The 24338-nt window shown below is 44.9% G+C and overlaps 1 protein-coding gene across 5 annotated transcripts in view; it reads left to right on the forward strand.

Moving 5' to 3' along the window:
• acbd4 (acyl-CoA binding domain containing 4) overlaps positions 1–11300 on the forward strand; it is a 44746-nt gene extending 33446 nt beyond the window's left edge. For all 5 annotated transcript variants that reach the window (XM_026315146.1, XM_026315148.1, XM_026315147.1 and 2 more), the window contains 5 exons: positions 7787–7884; positions 8092–8278; positions 8416–8627; positions 9733–9792; positions 10514–11300. In XM_026315146.1, coding sequence (XP_026170931.1) covers positions 7787–7884; positions 8092–8278; positions 8416–8627; positions 9733–9792; positions 10514–10642 — 686 coding nt within the window. In that variant the 3' untranslated portion in view covers positions 10643–11300. The remainder of the gene's footprint in view (positions 1–7786; positions 7885–8091; positions 8279–8415; positions 8628–9732; positions 9793–10513) is intronic.
• Positions 11301–24338: the final 13038 nt, after the last annotated feature.

The following is a 24338-nucleotide window of genomic DNA, read 5'->3' on the forward strand; positions in this document are numbered from 1 at the left end:
CCAAACGTGGATGACTTGTGCACCCATGTTTCCTGAAATGTTTCCCTTTTCCAAATTTCATGCTTCCAAGCCAATAGAAGGTGCTACAGTATATGTCTGCCACATACACAGCTGAGTAGCAGAAAGGGAAGCAGTATTATATCATTGCAAGCACACCTAAAATTGTAGTGATTCAAAACATTCACCGCGGTATGTTTGCGATACCCTCTCAGTGGCACTGCATCAGGTCTGGTCTGTGTCAGGTGAGAATGACTGTGTTACCTTCTGAGGGAGGAAGCCCTGTGACAAAATCCATGGCGATGTGGGACCAGGGCCGGGACGGAATAGGCAAAGGTCGAAGCAGTCCGGCAGTTCTTTGATGGGAGGCCTTTCCCCGAGCACAGACAGAACAAGCCGCCACGAATTCTCGGACGTCCGAGTCCATAGCGGGCCACCAGAAGCCCTGTCGTAGGAGAATTCGGGTCCTGGGAACCCTAGGATGGCAGGCGATCCGGGAGGCGTGGGCCCATTGCAGCACCTGTGGACGTACAGTGGATGGGACAATTAAACAGTTCGAGGGACCTCCTCCAGGGTCCGGTTCCTGGCCTTGTGCTTCCTTGACCCGGGTTTCTATATCCCAGGTGAGGGCGCCGACAACCCTCTGGGCAGGAAGAATAGTTTCGGCATGGGCCTCCCGGGGGGACTGGGGAAACTGCCATGAGAGGGCGTCCGGTTTCCGATTACGGGAGCCCGGACGAAAGGTTACTGTGTAATTAAAACGGCTAAAAAACAGAGTCCACCGAGCCTGACGGGAATTCTCTTGGCTGACCGTAGGTGTTCTAAATTTTTATGGTCTGTCCAGACTAGAAACGGCTGGTCTGCTCCCTCTAACCAATGTCTCCATTCTTCTAAAGCTAGTTTTATTGCTAGCAGCTCTCGGTTCCCTACGTCGTAATTCTGCTCAGCGGAAGACAGGCGTTTCGAAAAGAAGGCGCAGGGGTGTACCTTCTGGTCCTCTTCGGACCGTTGAGAAAGGACCGCCCCGACGCCCACATTGGAGGCGTCCACCTCCACAATGAATTGGCGCTGGGGATCTGGTTGAATCAGAATAGGGGCGGTCGTGAACCGAGCCTTCAGGGCCCGGAAGGCTGTCTCAGCTTGGAGGGTCCAGCGGAAAGGAGCCTTGGTGGACGTGAGGAGAGTCAGAGGCTGTGCTTGGGTACTATAGTCCCTGATGAACCTGTGGTAAAAATTGGCAAAGCCTAGAAACCGCTGGAGCTCCCGCCGGCTATCGGGTCGCGGCCAGTCCACCACTGCCTTAATCTTTCTAGGGTCGGGGCGGAGCCTACCCGCCTCAATGATATAGCCGAGGAACGCGACCTCCGAACAGTGGAAGTCGCATTTCTCGGCCTTCACAAACAGGCGGTTTTCGAGGAGGCGCTGGAGGACCTCGCGTACATGGTGCTGATGCTCAGCTAGGGACTGGGAAAAGATGAGGATGTCATCTAGGTACACGAAAACGAAACGATTTCGGAAGTCCCTGAGCACGTCGTTTATAAGAGCCTGAAAGACTGCTGCGGCATTAGTCAGCCGAAAGGGCATGACGAGATATTCGAAGTGCCCGAGAGGTGTCTTGAACGCCGTCTTCCACTCGTCCCCCTCCCGGACCCGGACCAGGTGGTAGGCATTCCGCAGGTCCAATTTGGTAAAAATTACCGCCCCCTGCAGGATCTCAAACGCGGAGGTAAGCAGAGGCAACAGGTAGCGATTCTTTACCGTAATGTCATTAACTTTATGATAGTCAATGCAGGGGCGGAGAGAGCCATCCCTCTTTGCAACGAAGAAGAACCCTGATCCGAGCGGGGAGGAGGACGATCGGATAAGGCCCGCCACCAGGGACTCCTGGATGTATTTCTCCATCGACTCCCTCTCGGGGCGGGACAAACTATAGAGCCGGCTAGACGGCAAGGAAGACCCCGGGAGGAAGTCGATGGCACAATCATACGGGCGATTGGGAGGCAGGGAAACGGCCCGATCCTTACTGAAAACCTCAGCGAGATCGTGATAGAGCTCAGGGACCCTGGCGAGGTCCGGGAAGGGCTCGGAGGGGGCCCCACCCGGCCGGGGGTTGAGCGGAATGCAAGCAAGTGGCGTGGCAGAGGGCGCTCCACCCCGTCACTTTATGCTGTCGCCAGTCAATGTGAGGGTTGTGCAAGACCAGCCACGGGCGACCGAGGACTAGTGGGGAGATTGGGGAGGAGATAAGCTTAAATTGAATCTCCTCCCAGTGATTGCCCGAGAGGAGTAAGGAGAGGGGCACGGTGGTGTGTGTGACGTTGGCAAGAAGCCGCCTGTCTAGCGCCTCGACTCGGAGCGACTCTGCCAGGGGCTGCGGGGCCACCCCGAGCCGGTGGGCCAGGCCTGAGTCTAAGAAATTGTCATCGGCCCCAGAGTCAATCAGGGCCGAGAGAGAGTGTGACTGAGTTCCAATTGAAATTGAGGCTGGTAGAAACCAGCGAATGTTCTGGGTGGAGTTCCGGAGTGGACTCGCCTTTTCCCCCACCTTAACCGGCGAGCCTATTCTTTTGGGCGGTCTGGGCGGCTGGGGCAGGTAGCGCGGAGGTGACCCTGAGCCCCGCAGTAAAGGCAGCACCCCTGGCGGAGACGCCGCTGACGATCGGCGGGGGTGAGCCGGGCGCGACCAGCTGCATCGGCTCCTCCGGCTCCGGGGAACTCCGAGGCAGGGCAGGCATGGTGGCTGTAGGCATGTCCGAGTGTCCCCGCGTGGATGCCAGCTCTGACTCTCGCTCACTCCGCCGCTCCCTTAGCTGGTTATCTAGGGAAACTGTAAGAGAAATGAGAGCATTGAGTGAGGATTCCTCGCTTCGTCCCACCAGTAGGTCCTTAATCCTGCTATTTAGCCCTCGAATGAAGATTCCCCTCAATTCCTTATCTCCCCAGTTAATGGCGGTGGCCAGCGTGTTGAATTCAATTGCATATTCCACTACCCGCCGGCTTCCCTGGCGGAGAGCGAGCAGCCTTTGAGCCGTAGTACCAACATGATCGGCATAATCAAAAGTGCCTCGGAACGCAGATAAAAATTGTTCAAAGGTCTGCGTCTCTATAGGACGGACGGTTAACTCCGCCTCCGCCCATGTCAAGGCCTCGTCCTTTAATAGTCCAGAAAAAAACAATAACTTAGATAAGTCAGTGGAAAAACTAGAGGGACGAGCCTTGAATACATTGGTGCACTGAAAAATAAAGGAACGGCACTTATCTGGCTCTCCGGAGTAGGGGTAAGGATCCGGGACCAGAGTGTCGCAGGGACCCTGAGAGAGAGGCGAGGCGCTGGCCCCGGAGGATGCTGGGGAACGGAGTTCCGGCTGGGGATTAGGAGGGGTCAGTGGCGCGGGGTGAGTGCGCAGCTGATCCGTCAGCTGGAGTTGGTGGAGAGTGTCTGTGAGTGCCCGCAGCATCCGGTCGTGTTCCCCTAGGAGGCGCCCCTGGCTGTGGAGGGCATGGTGTAGGTCCGAGGTCGAAGGGAGAGTTCCTGACGCGGTGTCCGCTGGGTCCATGATGGCCAGTTCGTTCTGTCAGGTGTGGGAGGAGAAAAACACTCGGGACCCAAGAGCAGGTACCGCTCGATAAGCTTTTATTCAGTTCTTAATGACTTGAGCTCCGGAGGGAGAGGGATCCTGGAGGCCGGTTGCGGCGTTGGGGAGTCTTGGCAACAGGAGCGGCTCCCGGGCCGGGGAGTGGGCCCGACGAGTCGGCAGGAGCAAAGAGGTGGTCAGGCAGGCGAAGGAGGACTGGAAGCCTGGGAACAAAGAGAAGAGGGAATTTAGCTTGAATTGTCTTAATAGTGCGAAGCCGGACTGTACATAACTACCAAGGTAAGTAGACGGACGAACTGGCGATGAGACCGAAGGAGATCCGGGCTTTTATGGGCTGAGTGTGTTGATTGAGAGTTTCGCTAATCAGCCTCCCGCCGCTGGAACCCATTACCTGAGAGCAGAGGGAGAGCGGTAGCAGAGAGAGAGGGAAAAAGAGGGAGGGACAAGGGAGGAGACGGCAGGATCCCTGCTGTCTCATGACAGGTCTGTATCTAATCCAGGCTAAAAAAAACAAAGTCCCAACATGTTCTCCTTTCTGCGACCAGGTGTTGCAAAACATACAGTAATCTACTCAAAAATCAATTAAATATGAACTACAACACCATAAGTTACTAAAATAGTAAACACTATGTAAAGTTTGCTAGAATTAAAACATATTTCTGAACACTCAATGTGATCGTGTGGCTGTTGTTACAACCATATCTTGTCTTTAATATTATCAGCAAAAATATTGTCAACTCTACTTCATTAAAACAAAATATAGCTGATCACAGAGAAAAGAGACTGGTGGTTTGTACTAATTGCCAGTGTTAAATGAACTCAAAGTGTTCAATTTAACACTAAAAGGTGTTTATATGTTTCCACTGTCCATAGGTCAGGTTAAATGTTTTGTAAATGGTAAATTGTCTCATACTTTTCTACACTCAAGTGTACTCAAATTGATTTTTACACTGTTTGTCCATTCACCCACTCGCTCATACATTCATACACTGGTGGAACAGCCACCACCAACCCTCTGGTTCATGGTTAACCTGCTCTACCTCCTGAACCACCACCGCCCCTAGTTGTGTTGACTTATCACTGGTGATTTTGCTGTGATGGCAGCGGGCCATCATATCATATCAAAAAACTGAAATATCTCATCTGCATAAGTATTCAGACCCTTTGCAACAACGTCAAAATTAGTTGATCCGCTCCCATTTCTCTTGATCACTGGCAGAGTGGCTAGACGGAATCCTCTCAATGCAAAACACATTAAAGCCTGCTTGGAATTTGCAAAAAAACACCTTAAGACTGTGAGGATCAAGATTCTCTGGTCTGATGAAACCAAGATTGAACCATTTGGCCTCAGTTCTAAATGTTATGTCTGGAGGAAACCAGGCACCTCGCATCAGCTGCCCGGTACCATCCCAACAGTGAAGCACAATGCTGTGGATTTTCTGCAGCAGCAGCAGCTGGGACTGGGAGGCTAGTCAGGGTTGAAGGAAAGCTGATGAAGCAAAGTGATTGAGATATCCTCAATGAAAATCTGTTTGCCAAGGCTCAGGACCTCAGACTGAGCCGAAGCTTCACCTTCCAACATGACAATGACCTCTGGGGTCGACGCACGCGCCGGCGCGTTTTGACGCATCTTTTTCTGATAAGGCTGAAACAAACTTAAATTACTCCGTCAATTCTGATCGTACAGATAAAAGAAGTATATCATTCAAATCTGCAAAGGGTCTAGTTTTAGTGGTATACCATCATAATAACAACAAAACGTGCTTTTTTTTAAATAAAGAAAGCCGGCAGGGTGCGCTCATCTGAACCTCAGGCTAGCCCTTTACCTCAGTCTCCAGCCAGCTCTTCTCCTGAGTCTACGGCCCGGCCCTTATCTGATCCTCCGGCTGGTCCTTTGCCGCAGTCCACGACCAGCCCTTCCCTTGAGTTCCCGACTAGTCCTTCGTCTCAGTTTCGGGCCAGCTCCTCACCTCAGTCTCCAGCAGGCCTTTCACCTGAGTTTCCAGCTGGCCACTCACTGAAGCCTCCTGCCAGCGTTTTGCCTCAAGCTATGGTCAGCCTATCTCCAGAGCGCCGTCTCGCTGCCCAGCCAGAGCCTCTCTTCACTGCTCAGTCAGAATTCTCCTCACCACCGGAACCTCCAGAGTAGCAGTCTGATGCTACAGCCTCCTTTACCCAGGCCTCTGGCTTCCATGCCTGGGTCTTCAGCTCTCCTACCCAGGCCTCCGGCTTCCATGCCTGGGTCATCATCCTTCCCGTCTGGCCTTCCAGCTCCCATTCCCGAGCCTCAGCCACCAGACCCGCAGCAGCCCGAGCCTTAGTCTCCAGAGCCTATGCCGCCACCTCGGCCTGAATCTCCATGGCCTCCATATCCATCTCCTCGGCCTAACTCCTCAAGACGGTCCAGGATCCATGCCAGCCTGAGAAGTCATTCTCCCGAATGCCCTCCGACCAGGCCTGCTTCAGGGGCCGCCTGCCCAAACGGCCCCGGACATTCGCTCATTCCAAGACGGCGTCCCCCCGAAGGGCCCCAGACCTTCTCCCGTCCCTGTGGCTGTCCCCCCGAACGACCCCGGACCTCCGTCTGCCTCAGAAGCCGTCCTCCCGAATGGTCCCGGATCTTCATCCGCCTCGGGGGCCAATCTCCTGAATGGCCTCAGACCTTTGCCAGCTTCAGGGGCCGTCGTCTAGACCTGCCAGAGGAGATCTTGCTCTCCACAGATCTTCAAGCACCGAAGAGGTCGACCTCCAGAGCAACCTTCCTCGCTCAACTACCCTGAAGGTGGTCCTCTAAGTCCGCCAGTATGGGGGCAGACTCCCAGACTGTGGACTATCCTCCCCCCACCCTCTGGCTCTTATCCCCCCCCCCCCCCCCCCGGATTTTGGTCAGCACTGTGGTCGTCTGGGAGCCAGGGTGGGGTACTGTCATGACTGTACTGTGTAGAGATTTCCTCTTTCCCGCACTGGTTCCCGGCAGCGTTACCAGTTAATTAAGTTAATTTGTTTCACCTGTGTTTAATTACCTTTTGTTTCACCCCCTATAAATACTTCCCTGCTGCCCTTTCTGTGCAGAAGCATTATATGTGTTGTAGATATACTGCAAAGGCATTGTTAGTATTCCATGTTTTTTGGTTGTCGCTACTGTTTCATTTGGTTAATGTTTGTATTCCATTTCATTCGGCTACTTTCTGCATTTTCCCTGAACCCTGGAATTTCCAGGAAGGAAATAAAGCTTTGTTTGTTCTGCATTTGGGTCCTACCTCTCCTTCTTCTCTCCAGCACCACCGAACACATAACAGATTTACAGACCTTGTTTCCTCCAGCAAGTTTGGTGAAGATCCATTGACATTTGGGGGAGTAAGGAAAATAGTGTATCTTTAGTTCTAGTTCTTTATGAAAATTGTATGATTTGCAATAAATATTAACTGGGTCAGAACAGCTGATCACAGATAAAAATGACCATAGCTTGCTTATGACTGGCACATCAGTATGTATACCACAAGGCTCTTAGTTCTCTGGTCTGCAAGGACAATGTCATCTCTTATCCACTGCAGTTTTGTCACTGTATAATTCAATTCAATTTTATTTGTATAGCGTCAAATCACAATACAAATCATCTCAAGGCACTTTACAAAAACTAAAAACCCAACAAATCCCTTATAAGCAAGCACTTGCAGACAGTGGAGAAGAAAAACTCCCTTTAACAGAAGAAAAAATCTCCAGCAGAACCGGGCTCAGTTTGGGCAGCCATCTGCCTCAACCGGTTGGGGTGAGTGGATAGAGGAGAGAAAAAAGAACAGCAACAATAAACAACAAATAGACACGGGTTGGTGGGGCCAGTAACTGCACATCAGCGATGTACAGCTCCAGGACCAGGGACACCTGCAGAAGGTACAGAGAGAGGGCACCACAACTAGATTTAAGGAAATAGGTACAGTAGGTAGAGATTGTGGGGGGCTGCTTTGTGGTTCCCACAGTGCCCTAGTAGGCACCTACCAAAAAAATCAATTGAGCTAGTATTTTATATACCTATAATAACTGTAATCATTGTGTTCATTATTAGATTTTTTTCACATTTGTTTTCAGGCACACCAGACTAAAATTTATTAAATCAAATATAAATAGACATGATTCATCTCGCTCAAAAAAAAAGTTTTTCTTACATGTCCACAATACATGTTGTATTCTTGCAGAGTCTGAAGTATCTGAGGGTTTAGTGTTGACTAGCGACTCAGAGAGTGAAATCTTCTGTGACTCTGTGGATTCAGTGGAGCAACTCCGTAACATTAAGGTACAACTCACTCACATCCTTAAAAAGGTTATAGCATTATGACACTGGTAACATAAAGAGCATGTTAACACGATGGCTGGATTTCAGACTGTGCAATTACTAGTCCAGTGAACAGTTCAACTCAAAAGAATGAAAAGAATAATCGAAGCGTTTCCATATATGGAAATACTTCAAAATACTATTTTGAAGACTGACTTCTGTTTACAGATTCCAGTAGTCAAATCCAGTGGTTTTCAGAATGGCCACATGTCTTTGGAGTCATCTCTCCTTCTGGAGGCCCGACAGGTTGGAGCAGGTCAAGGTGGAGAGGGGGCTGAGGATGAGAAAGGTCAGGGTCCCATTAGAAGTCATCGAGACTGTCAGCGGGAAGGTTCCTATCATAACTGGAGAGACCGTAAGCTATTTCTACTGATACTTCCAATGTAATCTTCTGCTGGAAAAGCACAACAGTGGTGCTGTGCTCCATGCCTGTTAACCCTGCGGTGTATATAATGCTTGTCTGGTAAATCAGGACTATATCATGGCCCACAGGTGGTGTACCTCAGGGCAGTCCAAGGCATAGGGCCTTGGGCAGTGGTGGCGGGGTTGGACGAGGAGGAGGAGATGGTTTAGAGGGCGCCACAGAGAGGCTCTATGACACCCAGCTACAGCAGCAGATCATCCTGGCTCTTCGGAGGCTCAGAGAGGACATGAGAAGTGTGATGGACAGGCTGGAGGTGGTGGAGAGGCTTGCTGCCATACACGTAAGCTCGACCTAAAAACTAGAAGTCCAGTTGCCATGACTCAACCTGTACATAACTTCACCTGGAACACTGAGAATCTTTATAGACATTAGAGAGAAAGACTAATTGCTTTTTCACATTAAAGTAGATGGGGTCTGTGGTAGGGCCGGGCCATAGACTCAGGAGAAGAGCTGGCCAGAGACTGAGGTAAAGGGCTAGCCTGAGGGTCAGATGAGGGATTAGCCAGAAAGTGAGGTGAAAGACCGGCCGGGGACTGGGGTGAACAGCTGGCTGGAGACGAAGAGGAGAGGCCTGCTGGAGATTGAGGTGATGAGCTGGCCAGAAACCGAGGCGAAGCGCTAATCAGGAACTCAGGGGAGAAGCCTGCCGGAAACTCAGATGAAGGGCTGGCTGGAGACTGTGGCAAGGGACTAGCCGGAGTCTCAGGGAAGAGGCCTGCTGGAGACTCAGGTGAGGGACCAGCTGGAAAACCAGGTGACGGGTCTGCCAGAGACTGAGGAGAGAAGCTGGCCAGAAACTGAGGCGAAGAGCTAGTCCGGGACTCAGGGGAGAAACCTGCTGGAAACTCAGAGGAAGAGGAAAAAATGTCTGACCATCATTTTTAATATTTTTTAATTTCTTATTTATCTCACATCTTTGCTATTTTTGGCACTCTGCTGTGTACTTGTACTTTGCTGTTGCAACAATGCAAATTTCCCCATTGTGGGACAAATAAAGGTTTTCTTCTCCAAAAATGAATAGTTTGTAAGCTTAAAATATAAATATATAAGCTTAAAATCTAAAATCATAGCAAATCAAAGGCTATCAGTTGCAAGCCCATAGGTTCCTAAGAACACAAAAAACACAATTATATTTTTAATTTTTAAAGCACTGTGCATCATTTTCACACACGTACTGCTCTAGTGAGTATTTGGTGGACCAGCATAATGTATGTATGTGTGGCTGAATCAAAATAAACTACAGCTTGTGTGTTGGTAGTAAAGGAACATATCACCTAGCAGTGTAATCATTGATTGCTGTGAGCTTTATGGCACAGGAAGATAGATCAGGCTTTGATTTTTACAAATACAGTGTTCTAAACTTGCTGCTCTTTTTTGTGGGACAGGCTCACAGTTTAGAGTGGAGACCTTGTCTACAGTGTGGAGCCACAGCTTCACAACAACAGGTGAGAGCATCAAATTTACCCAAGTCTACTAGATACCCTGAGAAGTAATTCAGGTTCAAATTTCACTTTGTTCTGTCAACTTTTGGTTTTGTTCCTGAACTTACTAAAGGTACTAAAGATTCAAACAGGCTTCTGATTAAGAGATGTAGTTTCTGTCACCATGTAATTGTTGATATAAAATGTGAAAACTGAAAATGGCAAGAAAGTTAAACCTAGTCAAGAATTTATTGTTTGGCAAACAAATGTGGTTTGTCTTTATATGTATGTCTAGAAATAATAAAGGCCACCAACACTCCAAGATCATGTGTCTGCCGGTTGTGTGTACAAACAGATTAGCCAGAAAATAAGTAATGTGATATCAGTGTTTAATTTACAGCTTGCTAGGCAGTCCCAAAGTGACCAGGGACTATTGATATTGGATTAAAGTGTATGTGTACCATGTTACATAAGTTATCCAGTTTAATTCAACCATTTCAGATTTTGCCACCTAGTGATAAAAACACACTGGCAAACAACAGTGAACTGTGGTTTTATGTTGAATGGTTTGGTATCATTCCTGTTAAGCTGCTATTTATGGTCACAGTTGCCAGTGTATAGACAAAATTACACACACTGAATATGTAGTGAAAGCCAGCTGTCAGATGTGTGATGTTATTTGACAAAAAGCATTGTGACAGCTTATAATTTCTGTGATCTGTGAGCTGTTTCATTTTTCTCTCAGGTGAAGAGGTGGTGGCTGTTTGACGTGTCGGGGCGGACTGTCCTCCTCTTCCTGTTGTGGCCATTTATTGCTCAGGGTTTGATCTACCTTTTGAAGAAAGCCCAGAAGAGAGGTCGCAAAACTCCATAAAATAGGCTGCAGAAGACATGTAACAAATCCTCTGCTGTAGGACTAGTGCAAGATAACATAACATAAGAAAGGATCAGTTTGGATTAAGGATGCAGATACAGCCCAGAAATTGCCCTGTGAGTTCAAGGCATTATTGACAAGATTGTGCAGATAGACAATGATCACCTTTTCATGAGTTAAATTTACACTGGGTATTTACATAATGCTTATATGAAATAGAAACATTTTTGACTCCACAATGTTAACTGGCAGGATAATTTCTATCATGTAATATTTATGCATTTGTTTATGCTTGCACTTCACTTGTTTAATATAGCTTACATTGATAAGGTATATAGAGCTGAAATTACCTGAATTTCTGTTCATGGATTAATAGTCATCATCTCATTATTCTGTTAATGCCTTTCAGCACAAATAGTTAAACACATCACAATACACAATGATGCAGTCAAAACTGGTTTTAAGACTTTTCTTACTATTCTTACTTAACTACAACTAGACTCCACAAATGAAGACCTCTGTTTTCTTGTTTTGTTTTGCGTTCTTATTGTTATTCTGTGATTTAAAGCAAATGTTATAAAAATCCACAAAATAGTGATATATATGTGTTCATTTGTTGTGGGTTAGATTGAATATAAAAAGGAATATAAAAATGAAATTATTAATGTTTTATTGTGCTTATTTCTGTTCAAATAAAAACTTGAGGGGGGAGACGGCTCTAAGGAAACTGCAGAGAGGCGTTTTAGACTGAGTCTCTGCGTCCCGGTCCCCACTTTGGATTGTCAAACTTTAGGTGATACTGGCTGTTTTACCAATCACATTATATTAGAGGGGGAGGGGGGAGAAGTGTAAGTGGCCCCCTGTTGGTGTTGCTCTCCGGGTAAGCGAATCACTTTTGTCTTGCAAGCGTATCGTGTTGTGTGTGTTGTATAGTTCGTCTACAGACTAGCAACAGACTAGCTATAGTTTAACACACCTAAAAACTAACTAAACTCTAAACAATTCATTAACTGCTACATTCCGGTACTAGTCAAGTACCTTTCTATTTTGACCGGTATTTATTGCTATTTCCTGACTTAGTGCTCGTTAGCCTACCGGTTAGCTTAGCTAGCTAGTTAGCTTAGCTAACATGGCCTCTCCCTCTCTCTCTTGCTCGGTGTGCCACATGTTTAGTTATTCCTCTGCCTCCTTTAGCGATAATGATACCTGTAATAAGTGTAAGGTTCTGTTAGCCTTGGAGGCGAGGATCACTGATTTGGAAGCGCGGCTCCGCACCTTCGAACAAAAGCCAGCTAGCCTAGCCCCGTTAGCTGGTGTGGAGCCATCGAACTCAGGATCTGTTAGCGGTCCAAGGGCAGCTCCGGAGCAGCCCGGAGAATTAGCCTGGGTGACGGTCCGACGGAAACGTACTCCTAAGCAGAAGCCCACGGCTCATCACCTGCCTGTTCACGTTTCTAATAGATTTTCCCCGCTCAGCGACACACCCGCTGAGAAATCGACTCTGATAATTGGCGATTCCATAGTCAGGAACGTGAAAATAGAGACGCCGGCGACCATAGTCAAATGTATTCCTGGAGCCAGAGCGGGCGGCATCGAGTCAAATCTGTACGGTGGCCGACAAGGGCAAACGCGCTGCAAAAGAGAAACGCTGCAAAACAGAAACGCTGCAAAAGAGAAAACACACACACTTCTTCCCTCCTCCCTGACCCATCTCCCTCTAGCTCACCCTACCGACTCCCCAAAGAACACCCTGAACAAGACAACTACCTATAGTCATTACAGCACCTTCAGATCTCCCACCCTGCAACACACCCCGCCCCCCGCCACGTCTCCCGACGTTGTATGACATTTTGATCCAGTAAACAAATGTAACAGAACATTGTTAGCATGTTAGCACATATTAGCACATGAGAACAATCATCAGAGGTCGCTCATTCAATTCTTTTGCAATTCAACACTATAACCTGCGTCATTACGCAGCCTCCAAAATGAGACGTGACTTATGTCACTACATGTGTCTCTCTCGCCTCTGTAAAAGTTCTTTGTTCATTGCACCCCTCAGTTCGGGGTCCCCCTATCGGCCTGGCGCACTTCCGTTGTGTTCTCTCTTTTGCAGCGTTTCTCTTTTGCAGCGTTTCTGTTTTGCAGCGTTTTTGTTTTGCAGCGTTTCTCTTTTGCAGCGTTTCTGTTTTGCAGCGTTTCTCTTTTGCAGCATTTTTGTTTTGCAGCGCGTTTGCCCTTCTCGGCCACCGTAAATCTGAACCTGCTGGCTAAGGCTAATCGTACATATAGGAAAATTATTATTCACGTCGGCAGCAATGACACCCGATTACGCCAATCGGAAGTCACTAAAATTAATGTTGAGTCGGTGTGTAACTTTGCTAAATTAATGTCGGACTCCGTAGTTTTCTCTGGACCCCTCCCCAATCTGACCAGCATGGCATGTTTAGCCGCATGTCGTCATATCGTCGCTGGCTGTCTAGGTGGTGTCCAGCAAACGATGTGGGCTTCATAGACAATTGGGCCACTTTCTGGGGAAAACCCGGTCTGGTAGCGAGAGACGGCATCCATCCCACTTTGAATGGTGCACCTCTCATCTCTAGAAATTTGGCCGAGTTTATTAGCCAACCTAAAGCCTGGCAATCCAGGGTAGGGACCGGGGCGCACAGGCTCAGTCTAAAACGCCTCTCTGCAGTTTCCTTAGAGCCGCCGCCCCCCTCAAAGCACATAGAGACTGTGTCTGCCCCTCGAACATATAAATCAAATAAATCAGAAGTTAACAGAAGAGGAGTTATTCATAAAAACTTAATAAAAGTGAAGACCACTCCTCTTATTGAACAGAAAAACAGAACTGTCAAATGTGGACTATTAAATATTAGGTCCCTTTCATCTAAATCTTTGTTAGTAAATGATTTGATAACTGATCACCAAATTGACCTACTTTATTTTACTGAAACCTGGTTACAGCAGGATGAATATGTCAGTCTGAATGAATCAACCCCCCTCAGTCATAAAAATTATTATGTTACTCGAAGCACAGGTCGAGGTGGAGGAGTAGCTACAATCTTCCAGTCAAACTTATTATTAAACTTTCATCCTCAGAACAATTTTAATTCATTTGAGAGCCTCACTCTTAGTCTCTCACATCCAAACTGGAAAACACAAAAACCAGTTCTACTTGTCACTGTGTACCGTCCACCTGTCCCTTACTCAGAGTTTTTAACTGAATTCCCTGACTTCCTGTCAGATCTAGTGCTTAGATCAGATAAAGTTATTATAGTGTGAAATTTTAACATTCATGTAGATGTTGAAAATAACGGCCTCAGCATTGCATTTAATTCTATATTAGATTCAATTGGTTTCATTCAAAATGTTAATAAACCCACCCACTGTTTCAATCACACCCTTGATCTTGTTCTGACCTATGGCATCAAAATTGAACATCTAATAGTTTTTCCCCCAAATCCTGTTTTGTCAGATCATTCTTTAATAACTTTTGAATTTAAAATGATGGATCATGCAGCGTTTGGAAGAAAATTCCACTACAGCAGATGTTTATCCGACAACGCTGTTAATAAATTTAAGAAAATGATTCCATCTTTATTTACGTCTATGCCAAGTATAAACATAGTGGAGGGCAGCTGCTTCAATCCCACTCCCTACCAAATTGATCATGTTGTTGACAGCGCTGTAACCTCACTGCGTGAAATGCTTGATTCTGTAGCCCCTCTGAAAAAGAAGTTAATGAATCAGAGAAGACTAGCCCCATGGTATAATTTACATATTCGTGCCTTAAAGCAGACATCACGAAGGCTGGAAAGGAAGTGGCGTTCCACAAACTTAGAGGAAATTTTTCTAGCCTGGAAAAACAGTCTACTAACATATAAAAAAGCTCTCCGTAAAGCCAGAACTGCATACTATTCATCACTAATAGAGGAAAATAAGAACAATCCCAGGTTTCTTTTCAGCACTGTAGCCAGGCTGACAAAAAGTCACAGCTCTGTTGAGCCCAGTGTTCCCTTAGCTCTCAGCAGTGATGAATTTATGAGTTTCTTTACAAATAAAATCACAACTATTAGAGATAAAATTCAGCAGATGCTTCCTATACCTGCAATAAATGAATCTTCTACTTCAGTAGCTCTTGAATCATCTGTAGGACCTCAGTTATGTTTAGACTGCTTCTCTCCCATAGATCTCTCTGAATTTACATCAGTAGTTGCTTCATCGAAATCATCAACGTGTCTCTTAGACCCCATCCCGACTAGACTGCTTAAAGGCACCCTGCCATTAATGAACTCATCTTTATTGGACTTGGTAAATTTATCTCTAGTATCAGGCTACGTACCACAGGCCTTTAAGACTGCAGTAATCAAACCTTTACTCAAAAAGCCTAGTCTTGATCCAGGAGTCTTGGCTAATTATAGACCAATATCCAACCTGCCATTTATTTCTAAAATCCTAGAAAAAGCTGTTGCTAAGCACCTATCAGACCACTTACACAGGAATGAACTATTTGAAGATTTTCAATCAGGATTTAGAGCACATCATAGTACAGAAACAGCACTGTTGAAAGTTACCAACGATCTTCTCTTAGCCTCAGATAATGGACTTGTTTCGATACTTGTCCACCTAGACCTTAGTGCAGCATTCGACACCATTGACCACAACATCTTATTACAGAGACTGGAGCATGTGATTGGTATCAGAGGAACAGCGTTAAAGTGGTTCCAATCCTATTTATCGGACAGATTCCAGTTTGTTCATGTCCATGATGAACCTTCCACACGAACAAGGCTCCGTGCTAGGACCGATTCTGTTCACCCTGTACATGCTTCCTTTAGGATATGTCATTAGGAAGCACTCTATTAATTACCACTGCTATGCAGATGACACTCAGTTATATCTATCTATTAAACCTGTTAACACAAACCAGTTAACCAGACTTCAAGCCTGTCTAACTGACATAAAGGCCTGGATGACCAGTAACTTTTTACTTTTAAACTCGGAGAAAACAGAAGTCATTATATTTGGGCCAAAAAATCTCAGAAATAACTTTTCTCAAATTATAGCTGCTCTAGATGGCATAACCCTGGCCTCTAGCACTACTGTAAAAAACCTTGGAGTTATTTTTGACCAGGACATGTCCTTTAACTCACACATAAAACAAATCTCTAGAACTGCATTCTTTCACCTGCGCAACATTCCCAAAATTAGGAACATCCTGTCTCAAAATGATGCAGAAAAACTAGTCTATGCAGTTGTTACCTCAAGGCTAGATTACTGTAACTCATTACTATCTGGATGTCCCAATATCTCCATAAAAAGCCTCCAATTAATCCAGAATGCCGCAGCCAGAGTCCTCACAGGAACTAGCAAGAGAGATCATATTTCTCCTATATTGGCTTCTCTTCATTGGCTCCCTGTAAAATATAGAATAGAATTTAAAATCCTTCTTCTCACATACAAATCCCTTCATAATCAAGCTCCTTCATACCTTAAAGACCTCATAGTACCATATTATCCCAATAGACCACTTCGCTCTCAGATTGCAGGTCTACTTGTGGTTCCCAGAGTTTCCAAAAGCAGAATGGGAGGCAGAGCCTTTAGTTATCAAGCTCCTTTCCTGTGGAACCAGCTCCCAGCCTGGGTTCAGGAGGCAGACACTCTCTGTACTTTTAAGGCTAGACTTAAAACCTTCCTCTTTGACAAAGAATATAGTTAGGGCTGGCTTCAGGCAACCCTGAACCATCCCTTAGTTATGCTGCTATAGGCCTAGACTGCCCGAGGACCATCGGTGCACTGAGCTCCCCGCCCCCTCCCCGCCCTTCCCTTCCCCTCCCCTGATGTGCAGTTACTGGTCCCACCAACCTGCAGTGTCTATTTGTTGTTTATTGTTGCTGTTCTTTTCTCTCTGCTCTATCCACTCACCCCAACTGGTCGAGGCAGATGGCCGCCCAAACTGAGCCTGGTTCTGCTGGAGGTTTTTTCTTCCGTTAAATGGAGTTTTTTCACTGTCGCCAAGTGCTTGCTCATAAGGGAATTGTTGGGTATTTAGTTTTAGTTTTTGTAAAGTGCCTTGAGATGATTTGTATTGTGATTTGGCGCTATACAAATAAAATTGAATTGAATTGAATTGAATATCAGAGGTGTATTGTACAAAAACAAACCAGAGAGATACAGCGATACAAGACAATCAATAAGGTATCATATGAAGAAGAAGAAGAAGAAATTGTTACAGCAGTTATTAAATTTGAGATTATTTAAATTATATTGATTAATAGTAATTCATAAAGTAATTAATAAAGTAATGAAGTAATTAACTATTTATTTGGGGGGGTTTGTGTGTGTGTGTGTGTGCGTACATGCATGTGTGTGTGTGTGTGTGTGTGTGTGTGTTATTGTTTATATTGAGGAATTATAACACACACACACACACACACACACGTCTTATGGCCGTGGACACTTCCTGAATCCTAAATCTTTCAGTCTTGGCTTTAGGGGGAATTAGTCTGTGGCTGAATGAACTTCCCATTCGCCACAGTTCCTCATGAAGTGGGTGGGCAGGATTGTCCAATATGGAGTTTATTTTGTCCACCATCCTCCTCTCAGCCTCCGGACTGTCCAGTTCCAGTCCAACAACAGATTTTGCCTTCCTGATCAACTTATTTAGTCTGTTGGCCTCACCAGCCTTGATGCCACCTCCCCAGCACACAACTGCAAAGAACAGTGCACTTGCTACTACAGACTGATAGAACATCTTCAATGCCTTGTTGCACACACCAAAAGAACAGAGTCTCCTGAGGAAGAACAGTCTGCTCTGTCCTTTGTTGAAGAGTGCGTCTGTATTGTTTGACCAGTCCAGTTTGTTGTTAATGTGGACTCCAAGGTATTTGTAGGAGTCCACAATCTCTACTTCATCTCCAAGGATGGAGACAGGGACTGGGGTCTTCCTGTTCCTCCTAAAGTCCACCACCAGTTCTCTGGTTTTCTTGATATTGAGCTTTAGACAGTTGTTGTTACACCAATCAACAAAGCTTTTTAACAAGCGTCTGTATTCCTCATCGTTATTATTGTTGATGCATCCAATGATTGAAGAGTCATCAGAGAACTTTTGGAGGTGACAGGTTCCTGAGTTGCAGCAGAAGTCTGAGGTGTAGAGTGTAAACAGGAATGGTGCCAATACAGTTCCTTGAGGTGCACCGGTGCTGCTCATCACCACATCAGATATGCAGCCATCTAAGCGAACAAACTGTGGCCGCCCAGTGAGGTTGATCCACTCCACCATGTTGCTGTGATTTTGTAAAGTGCCTTGAGAGGATTTGTTTTGTGATTTCTCACTATACAAATAAAATTGAATTGAATTGAATTGATATTATCTTTGATATTATTCTGGCTCAACTTGTGCTCTACTTTGTCTCTATGGAGCTGCTTTGCCTCCCTCAGCTTCCTCTTGAGTTCCTTCTGTGTGGCTCGGAGTTCCTCCTAGTCTCTTGCCATGAATGCCCTCTTCTTCTTATTGAGGAGGCCTTTAATGTCCTTATTTATCCATGGCTTATTATTGGGGAAACAACGAACTTTTTGGATGGAACAATATTGTCCTCACAGAAGTGGATGTAATCTGTGATGCAGTGAGAGATGCCTTCGATGTCCTCACCATGAGCGTCCATGAAAAGGTCCCAGTTTGTAACCCTGAAGCACTCCTGCAGGGCCTCCTCAGCATCCTTTGACCAAACTTTCACATACCTCTTGGTAGCAGACTGCTGTCTTACTACGGGCTTGTATGTTGGTACTAAATATATTAAGTTGTGGTCTGATCCACCAAGTGGGGGTAGGGCTGAAGAGCTGTATGCCTCCTTCACATTGGCATAAAGGAGATCAAGAATCTTATTTTCTCGTGTTGCACAGTCCACATACTGTTTGAAGTTGGTCAGAGTTCCCGAAATACTGACATGGCTAAAATCCCCATTAATTAATATAAGAGCACTGGGGTGCTCTGTCTGGAGAGCAGCGACAACTGTGTGGATGATACCGCATGCGCTCTGTGCTGCAGCTGATGGAGGAATGTAAACAGTCACAACAATGGCGTGTGAAAACTCACGGGGCAGGTAGTATGGCCTCAGTCCAACCACCAACAGCTCAATGTCTGGAGTACAAATGCAGTCTTTCACTGTTACATGTCCAAGGTTGCACCATTTAGAGTTAACAAAAACTGCGAGACCACCCCCTCTTTTCTTGCCACTCTATTTCCCTCTGTCCGCTCGCACTAGTGAGAACCCAGGCAATTAAAGCGAGCTGTCTGGTATATTTTCATGCAGCCAGGTCTCAGTGAAGTGAAGCAAAGCAAGCTACACTCTCTGTACTCTCGCTGGCTGCTAGCTAAAACTGTAAGTTCATCCACATTGTTGCAGTGTGATCTCACATTTCCAATAATAATTTTTGGGAGAAATGGTTTAAATTTCCTACGGTTTTCTCGATGCTTCACTCCTGCTCTGCAGCCCCTCCTACAGCTCCTCAGGTCTTGGGGAATTCCAGGTTTTATACCAAGAAGCTGAATTGTTCCCTTGAGAGCTAACAGTTGCTCCCTTGTATAGATGCCGTTGCCACAGAAACGTATATTTTCTGATGCAGTTTCCATAATTTCCATATGTCTCTCCACTGGAATTAGAAGATCCTAACTCATCCACTTTCATCCGTTATCAGAGAGACAGCATAGATCTTGACTTGGATTAACAGATAAAAAACTTGCAAAAAACAAACAGAGGAGCTGCTGTAACAGGCTGCCACCTAACAGGTGCCATTCTAGAACATTTAACATGTAAAGAAAGCCAGGATACCTCTATGGACACACTCAAACCAGTTAAAATTCAACTTTTAATTAAAACAGAACTACAACTGTACTCATTAAGTTCTGGCCCATTTCAAAGTTATTGTTTCAGTCTAAGATCCTGGAAAAAGTTATTCTTTCACAGTTTGTCTCCGTTGTTTGTGCAGCCTTCAACACTTAACCATCCCACTTTTTTGAAATGTCTCAGAAATATTATAGACTTTTATGTCTACGCTCTAGACTGGTTCACATCACATTTGCAATATAAATTTGTATCGATCAAAACAGACAATTTTTCATCTTCCTTACCATCTTCTGTGGTACATAAGGCTCGATCTTAGGCCCCATACTGACCTGTTTTTTTTTTTTGTTTTTTTCATTTTATGATACAACAAAATTGTCAATTTTTTTTTAAAAACAGAGCATGTCTCAACATTGCTGCTTATGATACACTGCTATATCTCCCCAAATGAAATATAAGTTGTCTTCAAGATGTAATATATATCACTCTACATATTCTCTCTTTCTCTCTCTCTCTCTCTCTCTCTCTCTCTCTCTCTCTCTCTCTCTTCATGGCGATGGCCACAGTACCCTATCTTGCACCTGGAAACATGGCAGTGGAGTGTGATGGGGTGCTCAGAAGGTTGAACTCTGTCACCTAAAATAGTTCACATTTTTATCTTTAAAATTTATAAATATAAATTATTCTGTCTGAAGTAGTTTCTTCATATTAAGTCATTATTAAACAAGGTATTTGTTTCCCACGAGCAACTTTCCGTCTGTTTCCGGGTAAGTAAATCACTTCCTATTGCAAGCGCGTTGTGCTGTATAGTTCGTCTACAGATTAGCAATAGACTAGCTTTAGTCTAACACACCTAAAAATGAACTAAACTCTCTAAACAATTCTTTAACCGCTACATTCCGGTACTAGGCAAGTACCTTTCGATTTTGACCGTATTTATTACTATTTCCTGACTTAGCACTCGTTAGCCTACCAGTTAGCTTAGCTAGCTAGTAACATGGCTTCTCCCTCTCTCTCTCTTTCCTGCTCTGTGTGCCACATGTTTAGTTATTCCTCTGCCTCCTTTAGTGATAATGATACTTGCAATAAGGGCACCGTTCTGCTAGCTTTGGAGGCGAGGATCACTGATTTTGAAGCACGGCTCCGCAACTTTGAACAAAAGCCAGCTAGCCTAGCCTCGTTAGCAGGTGTGAAGCCACCGAGCTCAGGCTCAAAGTCTGTTAGCGGTCCAAGAGCAGCTCTGGAGCAGCCTGGAGAATTAGCCTGGTGACAGTCCGACGGAAACATACTCCTAAGCAGACGCCCATGGCTCATCACCTGCCTGTTCACGTTTCTAATAGATTTTCCCCGCTCAGCGACACACCGGCTGAGAAACCGACTCTGATAACTGGCGATTCCAGAGTCAGAAACGTGAAGCTAGAGACACCAGCAACAATAGACAAATGTATTCCTGGGGCCAGAGTAGGCGACATCGAGTTAAATCTGAAGCTGCTGGCTAAGGCTAATCAGAAATATGGAAAAATTGTTATTCACGTCGGCAGCAATGACACCTGATTACGCCAATTGGAGGTCACTAAAATTAATATTGAGTTCGGTGTGTAACTTCGCCAAATTAATGTCGGACACCGTAGTTTTCTCTGGACCCCTCCCCAATCTGACCAGCAATGACATGTTTAGCCGCATGTCGTCGTTCTGTCGCTGGCTGTCTAGGTGGTGTCCAGCAAACGATGTGGGCTTCATAGACAATTGGGCCACTTTCTGGGGAAAACCCGGTCTGGTAGCAAGGGACGGCATCCATCCCGCTTTGAATGGTGCAGCTCTCATCTCTAGAAATTTGGCCGAGTTTATTAGCCGACCTACATCCTGACAATCCAGAGTGGGGACCAGGGCGCAGAGACTCAGTCTAAAACGCCTCTCCACAGTTAGAGCTGTCACCCCCCTCAAACTACATAGAGATTGTGTTTGCCCCTCGAACATATAAATCAAATAAACCAGAAGTTAACAGAAGAGGAGTTATTTATAAAAATCTAATAAAAAATAAGTCCACTCCTCCTATCGAACAGAAAAACAGAACAGTCAGATGTTTATTAAATATTAAGTCTCATCTAAATCTCTTTTAGTAAATGATTTGATAACTGATCACCAAATTGATTTACTCTGTCCTTACTGAAACCTGGCTACAGCAGGATGAATATATCAATCTAAATGAATCAACCCCCCTCAGTCATATAAATTGTCATGTTCCTCGAAGCACAGGTCAAGGTGGAGGAGTAGCTGCAATCTTCCACTCAAACTTATTAAACCTTCATCCTCGAACAGTTATAACTCATTTGAGAGCCTCACTCTTAGTCTCTCGCATCCAAACTGGAAAACACAAAAAACAGTTCTACTTGTCATTGTGTATCGTCCACCTGTCCCTTACTCAGTGTTTAACTGAATTCCCTGACTTTCTGTCTGATTTAGTGCTTGGTTCAGATAAAGTCATTATAGTGGGAGATTTTAACATTCATGTAGATGTTGAAAATAATAGTCTCAGCACTGTATTTAATTCAATATTATATTCAATTGGTTTCACTCAAAATGTTAATAAACCCACCCTCTGTTTCAATCGCACCCTTGATCTTGTTGGCATCGAAATTGAACATTTAATAGTTTTTCCCCATAATCCCATTTTGTCAGATCATTCTTTAATAACCTCTGAATTTAAAATGATGGATCATGCAGCGTTTGGAAGAAAATTCCACTACAGCAGATATTTATCTGACAACGCTGTTAATAAATTTAAGAAAATTATTCCATCTTTATTTACATCTATGCCAAGTACCAACAGTGGAGGGCAGCTGCCTCAATCCCACTCCCAGCCAAATTGATCATATTGTTGACAGTGCTGTAGCCTCACTGCGTGAAACGCTTGATACTGTGGCCCCTCTGAAAAAGAAGTTAATGAATCAGAGGAGATAAGCTCCCTGGTACAGTTCACAGTCCATACCTTAAAGCAGGCAACACGATGGCTGGAAAGGAAATGGCGTTCCACAGATTTAGAGGAATTTTATCTAGCCTGGAAAAACAGTCTATTAACATACAAAAAAGCTCTCCGTAAAGCCAGAACTGCATACTATTCATCACTAATAGAGGAAAATAAGAACAATCCCAGGTTTCTTTTCAGCACTGTAGCCAGGCTGACAAAAAGTCACAGCTCCGTTGAGCCCAGTGTTCCCTTAGCTCTCAGCAGTGATGAATTTATGAGTTTCTTGACAAATAAAATCACAACTATTAGAGATAAAATTCAGCAGATGCTTCCTATACCTGCAATAAATGAATCTTTTACTACAGTAGCTCTTGAATCATCTGTAAGGGACCTCAGTTATGTTTAGACTGCTTCTCTCCCATAGATCTCTCTGAATTTACATCAGTAGTTGCTTCATCGAAATCATCAACGTGTCTCTTGGACCCCATCCCGACTAGACTGCTTAAAGGCACCCTGCCATTAATGAACTCATCTTTATTGGACTTGGTAAATTTATCTCTAGTATCAGGCTACGTACCACAGGCCTTTAAGACTGCAGTAATCAAACCTTTACTCAAAAAGCCTAGTCTTGATCCAGGTGTCTTGGCTAATTATAGACCAATATCCAACCTGCCACTTATTTCTAAAATCCTAGAAAAAGCTGTTGCTAAGCAGCTATCAGACCACTTACACAGGAATGAACTATTTGAAGATTTCCAATCAGGATTTAGAGCACATCATAGTACAGAAACAGCACTGTTGAAAGTTACCAACGATCTTCTCTTAGCCTCAGATAATGGACTTGTTTCGATACTTGTCCTCCTAGACCTTAGTGCAGCATTCGACACCATTGACCACAACATCTTATTACAGAGACTGGAGCATGTGATTGGTATCAGAGGAACAGCGTTAAAGTGGTTCCAATCCTATTTATCGGACAGATTCCAGTTTGTTCATGTCCATAATGAACCTTCCACACGAACAAAAGTTAGTTATGGAGTTCCACAAGGTTCTGTGCTAGGACCGATTCTGTTCACCCTGTACATGCTTCCTTTAGGATATATCATTAGGAAGCACTCTATTAATTACCACTGCTATGCGGATGACACTCAGTTATATCTATCTATTAAACCTGTTAACACAAACCAGTTAACCAGACTTCAAGCCTGTCTAACTGACATAAAGGCTTGGATGACCAGTAACTTTTTACTTTTAAACTCGGAGAAAACAGAAGTCATTATATTTGGGCCTAAAAATCTCAGAAATAACTTTTCTAAAATTATAGCTACTCTAGATGGCATAGCCCTGGTCTCCAGCACTACTGTAAAAAACCTTGGAGTTATTTTTGACCAGGACATGTCCTTTAACTCACACATAAAACAAATTTCTAGAACTGCATTCTTTCACCTGCGCAACATTTCCAAAATTAGGAACATCCTGTCTCAAAATGATGCAGAAAAACTAGTCCATGCGTTTGTTTCCTCAAGGCTAGATTACTGTAACTCATTACTATCTGGATGTTTTAATATCTTAATAAAAAGCCTCCAATTAATCCAGAATGCCGCAGCCAGAGTCCTGACAGGAACTAGCAAGAGAGATCATATTTCTCCTATATTGGCTTCTCTTCATTGGCTCCCTGTAAAATATAGAATAGAATTTAAAATCCTTCTTCTCACATACAAATCCCTTCCTAATCAAGCTCCTTCATACCTTAAAGACCTCATAGTACCATATTATCCCAATAGACCACTTCGCTCTCAGAGTGCAGGCCTACTTGTGGTTCCCAGAGTTCTCAAAAGCAGAATGGGAGGCAGAGCCTTTAGCTATCAAGCTCCTCTCCTGT

This window comes from Mastacembelus armatus, chromosome 19, assembly GCF_900324485.2.
Source record: "Mastacembelus armatus chromosome 19, fMasArm1.2, whole genome shotgun sequence".
NCBI lineage: Eukaryota > Metazoa > Chordata > Actinopteri > Synbranchiformes > Mastacembelidae > Mastacembelus > Mastacembelus armatus.